The sequence below is a fragment of the Corylus avellana genome, chromosome ca2 (genome assembly GCF_901000735.1).
Source record: "Corylus avellana chromosome ca2, CavTom2PMs-1.0".
In the NCBI taxonomy this organism is placed as follows: Eukaryota; Viridiplantae; Streptophyta; class Magnoliopsida; order Fagales; family Betulaceae; genus Corylus; species Corylus avellana.
Genome location: NC_081542.1, coordinates 44,083,334 through 44,094,008, shown reverse-complemented (window position 1 = coordinate 44,094,008; position 10,675 = coordinate 44,083,334). Strand labels below are relative to the sequence as shown.

At 35.8% G+C, this 10,675-nt stretch overlaps 1 protein-coding gene across 1 annotated transcript; it reads right to left on the bottom strand.

Moving 5' to 3' along the window:
* Positions 1–1,483: 1,483 nt before the first annotated feature.
* On the bottom strand, positions 1,484–7,697 carry LOC132172888 (S-linalool synthase-like). Its single transcript, XM_059584448.1, has 12 exons — positions 7,370–7,697; positions 6,918–7,110; positions 6,594–6,814; positions 6,368–6,491; positions 4,965–5,083; positions 4,670–4,866; positions 3,135–3,250; positions 2,943–3,041; positions 2,648–2,863; positions 2,422–2,551; positions 2,072–2,317; positions 1,484–1,981 (listed from the first exon to the last, which is right to left on the bottom strand). The coding sequence occupies exons 1-12, from the start codon at positions 7,695–7,697 to the stop codon at positions 1,484–1,486; spliced, it is 2,487 nt and encodes an 828-aa protein (XP_059440431.1).
* Between the last annotated feature and the right edge of the window lie 2,978 nt (positions 7,698–10,675).

The window sequence follows — 10,675 nt, the reverse complement described above, 5'->3', positions numbered from 1 at the left end:
AAGTCGTGATTTAACCATAATCACCATAAATGGCGTGGCCAGTCCCTACCTTGCACGTCACACCTTCTCATTTCACAATGAATCATCATGACGTTGGTTCTGGGCGTTAATTTGAATTAGAAAGAAGCGTTGGACAAATGGCAGCACATCTCAATCGGAATCCTGGAGCTACAATATATTGTACGTAGTAATATTTCAAGACAACGAAATTAATTTGTAGGGACTGTTTGGAGAACGGTCGATGGAGAGATCCAAATCCTTTCAATGCATGTCCTTTTTTCTTCTTAATTGTATCACAGGCATAAAAAAAATAATAATAATAAAAAAAAAAAAAAAAAGAAAAGAAAAGAAAAAAAAGATTGACTTGGGCCCAATGTGATCATTGACCAATTTAGTAGAAGGATTCAGGGTGGGTCATGCCGTCATGATCGGATTTAAGTGGGCCAGATGGGTAATCGGTCTAGCCCTATTCTCTTGTGACCTCAGTGTGTTCTATTGGGCTCGCCTTCTTGATGGGCCTGGATTTTTTCGTATGTTGCTATGTTGGAATGAAATAAACGTTGCGTTTATAAGGTTTTGAGGGGTCTGGTTAGGGTTTGAAAGGGCGTTTTAGGGGATAGAAATTTGTTACCAACTAGTTTGTAGCTAATTCATACAAATTCATCTAGTAAAGTGACATGTGTCTCATAACTGTTAAAAAAACATGTGTTTCATACATGTTAAATGACGCATGTTACTTTATTATATGAGTTTGTATAAATTAGCTACAAATTAAACCAGTTTCAAGGAGGATTCGGTTGACTGGTTTGCAGCGTGATTTGAGTGATCTTAAGACAACAATAAAGCTCATCAAACAAGATTGGCTAAAACCATAGTAGACAATTATTGACTTCATTATTATATAATTCAACATTACTTCCTACTGTTCAGCAGCCCTTTATAGACTTCATGTGACATTTCACAAAGACATATTATAGATACAATGTTTAGCAATTGTAGGAGGTAGAGGGATGGATTAGGTGAAGCAAAATCTAATTTTTGGTAGTATAAACATTTTCCCAAGTCCATTATCTCTTGAAGCAGGCCAAGAAATTTGTCGTGTTGCAAGACTTCTGCTCATGTAATGCTTGGAGGGCCGGTTGAAGTAGGAGTTGATTGTCTGAGATTCCTTCTTAGGTCCAGTTTGACGAGGCAGATGCTTCATAGGCTTTGAGTTTCCAACTTCAATAGGAATATAGATTGCCTTATTAATGTCTTGAAGCATTTCTGTGCTGGAATCATATCTATTGCTAGAGTTGAAGAACATCTGAAGCTCATCAAACAAGATTGGCTAAAACCATAGTAGACAATTATTGACTTCATTATTATATAATTCAACATTACTTCCTACTGTTCAGCAGCCCTTTATAGACTTCATGTGACATTTCACAAAGACATTATTATAGATACAATGTTTAGCAATTGTAGGAGGTAGAGGGATGGATTAGGTGAAGCAAAATCTAATTTTTGGTAGTATAAACATTTTCCCAAGTCCATTATCTCTTGAAGCAGGCCAAGAAATTTGTCGTGTTGCAAGACTTCTGCTCATGTAATGCTTGGAGGGCCGGTTGAAGTAGGAGTTGATTGTCAGAGATTCCTTCTTAGGTCCAGTTTGACGAGGCAGATGCTTCATAGGCTTTGAGTTTCCAACTTCAATAGGAATATAGATTGCCTTATTAATGTCTTGAAGCATTTCTGTGCTGGAATCATATCTATTGCTAGAGTTGAAGAACATCTGAAATACTTTCAAACAAGATAGATGGAGATGCTTGCATGGCTTCGGCAAATCACTATATCCATCCATAAGAACATGTTGGAGAAACTCTTTCTTCTTTTTATCGAGAATCTCTCTCACAAAAGCGATTGAGTCTTGAATGTCTGCCTCCGGGTTTTCTTTCAAGTAGAGCAAAACGGAGTTTAGTTTCCCTTCATCTTTTTCCTTCTGTCATTATATATGTACTTGTTATTAGATCCTTAGAATATTTCATAAGATTGCCGGAACCAAAGCAACTAAGAAGGAATATAAAGATACCCGGTAGCTTTGTACGTCATTCAACAAACGAGCAATAAGCATGAGTAGTTTTGTAATGCTTTGATACTGGACTGGCCTGAGTTCGGAATTTGGTAAACTTGGGTTCAAGAAGCATGAAGCTGGAAGAACAAGGGTGTGTGTGGCTATGGAAGTCATGCCAGTTTCAAGGTACTCATCCATTGAAGGTATGCTTCCAATTTTACCCCACATGGATTCGGTAAACCACGAAGCAAACGTTTCATACCACTTCATATATACAAAACAAAAAAGACAATTTGTCAGTTTATTAATAGATATGATATTTAATGAGGTTAAAAATAGAATTGACGACTTTATAAGTATCGGCTTACTAGATCTTGAAGATTGTTTATTATGTCACGTCCTTGTTGTTGGAGGTATTTTTTTGCAATTTCCCTTACAAGATTATCAAGGGCATCAAAGATAATCTTACTATGGCCGCTCAAACCCTTACTATCCCATCTGTTATATATTCCATGAGAGAAATAGTAATTAATTAATTAGAGGCAAAGTGAAGTCAAAGAAATCATCGATCAGTGACATCAAATGGCTACGTGCCTTTGAACTGCGTCAGTGAGATCCTTCAACTGAATTAGAGAACCTTCCATGTCAAAGAAATCATCAGCGACAGTAATGAGTATTGCACTCTTTGCGACCATCATGCGTATGTCAGAATCATAAGGCAAGGAACAACAAGAGGCAATAGCAAAGTAAGAATACGTAGTTTTCTCTCGACCAAATCCCATATCACTAAGACCCCAATCCTTGGACCACCTGTGTCGAAAAAGAAAGACACGAAAATATTAATTAGCATATTTATTGACAAATATATATATATATATATATAGGATACCTTTGGAGTTCCTCAAGTTCATTCTTGTATACTGACTGCCTAAACTCATAGCTTCGCACGGCAAGGCGTACAAGTTTATCAGCTAGATGGCATGATAACCTGATCATCACGAGTCAAAAAGATTTGTTAGTGGACGTGAAGATCAACAAGGGTAAAAATAGTAAAAATTAAAATGAAGCAGCATATATATACCTATGGGAAGAAGCTTTTCGTATCCAGAGAACATTCGAATCCCGTTCTTCAATCCACATCCTATGTTCCAAGTGAACCAATCGAGCAAACCATGGAACTCTTAACTCATGCTCGACCTACAAGACGTTTTGCAGTAAGATCGAAATGGTGTGTGTTTCTCATTTCATCTTTAATCAGAACATATCAAAATGTGGATAATGTAAATAGTTAGCGAAAACTTCACTTAGTTCTATGAACTTCCATTACTTAGTCTTGCAACTACTTTTTTAAAGTTCAGAAAATTTCAATTTAGTGTGTCGAACTTCTAATTTTTTGCAATGTCACCTATCCGTTAAGTTTTTTCATTAAATCTGGTAAAATTTTTCAAAATATCCTAATTTTTTATATTAAAAAACTAAAAGAGAATTGCAAAGATTTAGGCATTAGTATTTTTGTAAATTATGTTAAATCTTAACCAACGTCTGAATCTTTGCAATTTTTTTTTTTTTTTTTGAATCGGGGCTATTTTGGTAATTTTGACATTTTCTGTTATGATTTAATGGAAAAACCTAATGGAGATGTAACATTGCAAAAAAATTAAAAATTCGATATACTAAATTGGAGTTTTTGAACTTTACGAGAATAATTACAAAAATAATGAAAATCTAGGAAGAATTAAATGAAGTTTCCCCAAATAGCAATTCAGTGAAATGTCATTTCAGACTACGTTTTGATGTTATCTGTTTCATTTTAAAAAGTGAATGCTAGGTGCTCTTTGGGTTTTCTCATGGTCATAGGTGAATATTATTTTCTAAAAAAAGTAAAAAAGAAAGTGATCCTTATTTATCTCACTTAGTTTTTAAAAAATAATATTCACCTAAGTCGAGGAGAGCCTCGAATATTTTCCTTTTAAAGGTGGGCCTTGTCAATGTTCAGGGAAACTTCCAAGTTCTCATTGACTCATGCAATTAATACATTGAATGACAGACAGCAGTGGCGGATCCAGAAATTGATCTTAATAGGGACAGAAATAAAATAATAAAATATAATGAAGCTTCAGCCTGTGGAAGACAAAGACATGAGAATTTTCATCACAAGCTTTACAGAACAGAATCACGGCGTAATAGCAGCCAAAAAAAAAAAATCGTGGTAGCCTGGAAAGTAAAAAGTAGTATAAAACACCATCTTCTTAAGTTTACTCAGGGTTTTGGGCTCAGCTGAGTTTTATAGGGCTATAAGTGTCAAAGATATGAAATTTGAGTTTATTTTATAGGAGCCAGTATAAAATTTGGGCATAGCAATATTTAAAAAATAAAAAAATAAATAAATTAAAGTTTAGATTTTTTTTTAATTAAAAAAAAAAAACATTTTACTAGGGCGGGCACCCCTGCCTGCCGCTGTGTGTATCCGTCCCTGACAGACAGTACCTTAATTTGTTCTTTAGTAATACAAACTGTATGATCTTGTTCTTTATTTGTTTCTTTGATTAATTATTTATAATTAAGGCTTTGAATGATTACAAAATTGTCTGTTAAAATAATGAATGATCGAATTACCACTTTCCGCAAGCTTGATGATGTGGGTTTTTCAAGTAATTTCTTTGCAAATAATCTAGCCTCCTGAATGTCATATTCTCCTGAAAAAGTAAGATATGAAGCTCTATAGACATTAAGCATTGCACTTGAGAAGTATTCATGATTGTTTTCTATTTGATCCCGAATATCTCCATGTTCCAAGAACCAGCAAAAGTTATCTGCACACGCAAATCATGCAAAGTAAATGATAAGTTTACATACGAAAACATTTGAGAGAAAATAAGATGCGTTTCTAAAATTGGATCCAGATACACACCAGATGATACATCATACCCATGCATCCGCAGGAGCTGAAATGCTAACGAGTCTTTAAACAGCTGTGCTGCAACTGAGTAATTTCGTGGTTTTGCCCATGACTCTTGATTCATGTAATTCCTGAAAGTTATGCAGAACAAACTACTACGTGATGTGTTTTCAATGGTTTAGATTTAACTTTAAAAATCCAACACGTAAAATATTTAATTAATTGAAATAAAATGTTAATAAGGATAATTTCTATAAGGAGGTGGTGTAAGCCACCACCTCCATTGTACCCACCAATGAACATTTGACAACTAGGATTATTACACCAACTAAAAATAAGATACAAAACACCTGACTAAAAACTCTTTCAAACAAAATCACAAAAACCCTCATTTTTCCCTCTCCCTCCCTCTCTTTCTTTTTCCCTCCCTCTCTTTCTTTCTCTCTCTCTCCAACGGCGAGCTCTCCCTCAGACCCTCACTCCCTTTCTCTCTCTCTGATCTCTCCCTCTCCTCCATCTCTCTCTCTCTCTGGCGGCAGCAGAGGTCTTGCCGTTGAAGATACCGGAGTCCAGCCTAGATTTTGCCAGAGAAGACACCTAAGCCCAGCCCGACGCCGGAGCCCACTTGATGCCGGAGCCCAGATTATTTGGTACTAAAACCAGATCCAAAAAGAACGAATTTATGCACTGAAACTTATAAATTCAACTTATAATTTCCTGCATGATCTTAATACTGATTGTAGTGGTTCTTTTTATTTTTTTTATTTTTATTTTTTTGCCTTTTACAAAGACAAAAATTTTGCCTCGACCAAACCAAATTTTTTTCTTCGCCGGTGAGGAGAGAGAGAGATGGAGCACCGGAGAGAGAGAGAGAGAGAGAGAGAGAGAGTGAGAGCACCGAAGAGGTCTAGTCTCCGGCAACTCTAGGCTGGGCTCCGGCGTCTTCTCCGACAGCTCTGGGCTGCACTCCGAAACCTTCAACAGGAGCTCTAAGCTGGGCTTGGTGGTGGTCACTGCTGCTGTCGGAGAAAGAGAGAGAGAGTGAGAGAGAGAAAGAAAGAGAGAGCACGGAGAAGTGAGGAGAGAGAGAGAAATAGAGAAAATGATGGGTTTGAGGAGTTTTTTTTTTAATGATGGGAGAATGGATTTTAATCTGGTGCTTCACATCTCATTTGAAAGTATGTCATTTTTCTAGTTGTCAAATGCTCACTGGTGGGCACAAAGGAGGTGGTGTAAACCACCTCCATATAGAAGTTATCCTCAATGTTAATTAATCAAATGATACAAGATTCGAATTCAGAACTTTTTACTTTGATGCAACATTAAATTAATCACTGTTTATCCTAAAAGCAAAAATTGATCATAAAAAATATAAATTTAATAATTTAATTTATATTCTAACACCATTTTGCTACCTATAAACTTGTGCCAAGACGTCTTCTGTCTCGTGGACAAAATGCTCAGCCAGGCCCAACCTGAATAATTGGTTAACCATGCAAAGTTTTATGAGCTCTTCATCCATGGGATAGGTTGCAGGAACTGCAATAAAAATCAACTTTATTACAAAAAGATCTCAAAAGGAGCGAGAAGGAGAAGCTGATCATTAGCGTTGTTTGGCTAATTGAAGCTTTAATTTCTAACCTCCACCATCACATCTTTGAACAAGTGATAGCAAATAAGCCAAGCAGTGTTTGTTTCCAGTGGCCATAAATGCAGATGCTGTGGCGGAGGGGGATTGAAACAAAGACCCATCGCTGCTCAAATGCTTGATTATATCATCTTCATCAATCTCATAAGATGCAGGCAGTGCTTCAAGATATGAAAGCAATGGCAGACTTTGGAACGTATCCGCATCCTTCTCCCTACAAAGAAAGAAATCATGCAAATTAATTACGTTTCTTGTTTTTATCAAACATCATGCATAAACCAATCAACACAAAATTAAAAGACAACAAAGGATCCTACTTTTCAAGAATTTGTTGCCGCGTGTTGAATAGTTCTAACACGACTCCGTTCGACCTAGGGAAGAAGACAAGCCGCACACCAACTGCACATGCAAGTTCAACCATCCCTGGGAAAACGATGGCAAACCAGCGGGGAACGTGATTGTTCGTTTCTCGGAGAAGCTTCTCCATGTTTGCATGGATAAATGCCAAACCTGAATTAAAAATAAATTAAATTAATCCAATTAGTTTATAAAGTCAATAAATTATCAGCGACATCTCCAAACCAAAAGCATATTACCAAATGACATATGTTAATAATATGTGATTGAAGACACATCATTAATTACTAAAAAATAATTTTAATAACCTCCAATAACACGCTAGCACGTGTAAAAAATAATTTAGTTGAAACTGTAGCATTATATGTGTATATATGGCTCATTCTTGTACACAGCATCAGGATGTACGTACCTTTCTCTATGCATAATGTCCCGACGTTCCACTTTTTGAGTGCAATAATGCAAGCAAGAGTTGCAGGAAGGCACTCAATGGTGGGGACGCCATGGGCATCATGCTCTCCCCAAGAGCCTTCATCTTCCTGGTTGTAAAGCACCCAATCCAAGCAATTGTTGAACATGGGTTGGGAAGGTTGGTGTGGATCCGGAATCATGGCTAGCCATGCAGTGTCATAAGCAGAAGCAGAAATGAAGGAGTAGGGATCACAATTTGATGAGAACATCTCTTCCTTCATCTCATTAACTAGAGATTGGATTGAGGATTGTACTGATGATAAATCCATTACAGCAAAAGATAAGCTATATATATATTGTATTATCAAATGCTTGAGTGAGCGTTAACAAGCAAATGTGTGCTATTTATAATAATTCTTGAACTTGTTCCCTTCACCGTCAATCACGTTTAAACGATTTTCACATGCCCTGGATGCGCGGACTATCATGTTGACTAGCTACTATTCTTTCTTATCTTCTGTTTTTTTTTTTTGTTTTTGTTCCTGAGCGTGTTAATTCTTAAGTCTTACCAATTTGTAGATTATATTGCTTAAACCTCGTCCGTCAACAGCAGCCGAGAGCTGTCTACTTTAGTCGAATTGGTTCGGACGAAAATAAAAAGAACTTCAGCTTTTAATCTTCAAAGCGGAGGTCTAGAATTAGCGCATAAAAAGAGTATGCATCCTCTCTTGGAGTACGTGTGACAGAGACAGAGGGATGGCCAGAATAGGCCAAGGCTTCCCAAATTTGTTAAAAATAAAAAATAAAAAACCTAGAGTATAATTTGATATAAATTTTATTTGGCCCCTGGCCAGAAAAAAAAAAAAAAAAAATTAGAAGAGTCCGGAGAGGGTTAAAAAAAAAAAAATCTAACCAAAAGTAAGCCCGATTAATCAGTCCAGTCCCTTACAAAATTAAAATGGAGTCTGAAGAGGGTTAAAAAAAAAAAATCTAACCAAAATTAGACATCATAATTAGCTATCAAATCAAAGTAAACAAATCAAAACAAAATTAAAAGACTACATTTCAAAGTTCAACCATTCCTGGTAAAACAATGGCAAACCAGCTGGGCCAGGGAACGTGGTTGTCCATTTCTTCAAGTAGCTTCTCGGTGTTTGCCTTGATAAATGCTAACCCTGAATTGAAAATAAGTTAAATTCCAATTAGGTTATCAAGTTAAAAAAAATAATAATAATAAAAAATATCTCTGAACCAATTGCCTATAATGTAATTTTCTAACCCAAATTATATTTCATTTTTCTTTTTTAATAAATGATTATAACCTCAATATTTTTTAGTTTTTTAGGGCCATCAGAGTGGATACTAAAGGTGCACTATTAGCATCCACTTAGCTTCTGTCCACTCCATCATTAGCAGCCAAAATACAAGACTTTTAGCGTCGACATAATGGACGCTAAAATGTCATCATTAGCGTCCACTTCCGAGTCGACGCTGATGATCAACATTTGATCATCAGCATCGAACATTAGCGTCCAATAGTCAACGCTGTTGATTAACGTCCACTTTGAAACTTTTAGCGTCCAAACGAAGTCGCTCCTAAAGACCAAATTTCTTGTTGTGGCGTCAATATGTATATTCATATACTTTTAGCGTCCAAACAATATCATATATTCATGTATCATATCATTTATATGGTGATGGTGGAAAAATAGTTGAGAGAATTTATATATATATATATATATATATATATATATATATATATATATATACATATATATAATGGTGAAGTCCTTGGCATACACGTCTGTACCAATTAACTTGTCGTTTTTGAAGAAATATGTACCAACATGTACATGCGTTAAAGAAAGAAATTGATGGACATGACATGCACGTGATAAAGAAATTGACTAACAGGATATATTGCAGCCATATATTTTTGGAATTTATAGAATACGTGTCATCCTTGAATATATATTTCGGAGAGATTAACCAAAGAGTAATGATACAATGCACGCGGCGTGCGTGGGACGCCCACGCACGCCAGTGCAAATTTTTTTTTTTTTTTTTTTTCATAAATAATAATAAAAAAAAATTTTGTGCCTGGCGTGCATCACTGTTGATGTACGCCAGGCGTGCATTGTATCATTACTCCCAACGAAAAGAGGGGGGTCAGACGCGCTTTCCTCGTAGTTTAATAGGTGGACCTACTCAAAATGTAATGACACATAAAACAGAAAATGGATGATCTGCAAGTCAAGGGGATCGCTAGCTATTGAAACAGAAAATATTTGGAGAACGGTCGATGGAGAGATCCAAATCCTTTCAATGCATGTCCTTTTCTCTGCTTAATTGTATCACATGCATATATAATGATCCAAATCCATTCGCAAATAATTGATTAGGATTCAATGTTTCTGATACTATCTTCTAAACAGTATTGAAGAAGAGAAATGCTAGGTACTCTCTCGATGTTTTTTTTGTGTCCTCTTCGTCCTAGGTAAAAATTATTTTATAAAAATCAAGTGAGAAATAAAAACAACTTTCTTTTTCATTTTTGATATAATAATTTTTGCATAGGATCATGAGGGAATGAGAAGAACACTAGGAGAGAAACTAGCCTTCCCCGTCGAAGAAAAATAAATCTGACTTTTATTCTGATTTTAATTTTAATTGATCAAAGAATTTCATAACTCAAAATTTTTTGACAAGTGACAAGTGACAAGTGGTTCTTGAGAAATATTAATGTGTGTTATCCTATAAATGCGCGCATATGGATGCAGGCTCGATTTGAGAAACATGAAAATGATGGAATTAACTAATGCAAATATGGCCAACTAAACAAAAATCATACTGAAGGCAACGTGATGACCTTCTCCATCACATTGTGGTTGCTTTTGAAAGATTGCTTTTCAAAATTGTAAGCTTGAATCATAAAAATACCACTTCAAATTGGATTTATTAAGGATGGAAGGGGCATAATGGCATAAAGGCCCTTGTTTGAAGCAACTCAAGTAATGATGATAGTTGATCTCACACATCTAGTCTAGCAAAAGAAATTTGTGGAGAGACAAAAAATAGGCAAAGGTGATTCGTCGGAGGTACCAATCAACAAGGAACACTCCAATGCTTTAGTTGGTGGATAATTCTTGAAAGGAGTGGAGCAAGAAAGTGAGAAAGATCTCAAAAATTTACCTAGTACAATGGACTCCTATTTATAGTAGGGCTGACAATTTAACTTGCGATCTGTGAACTTGACACGTAGTTTTAAAGTTAGGGTTTAGGTCATAAATGAGTCACCCATTTATGA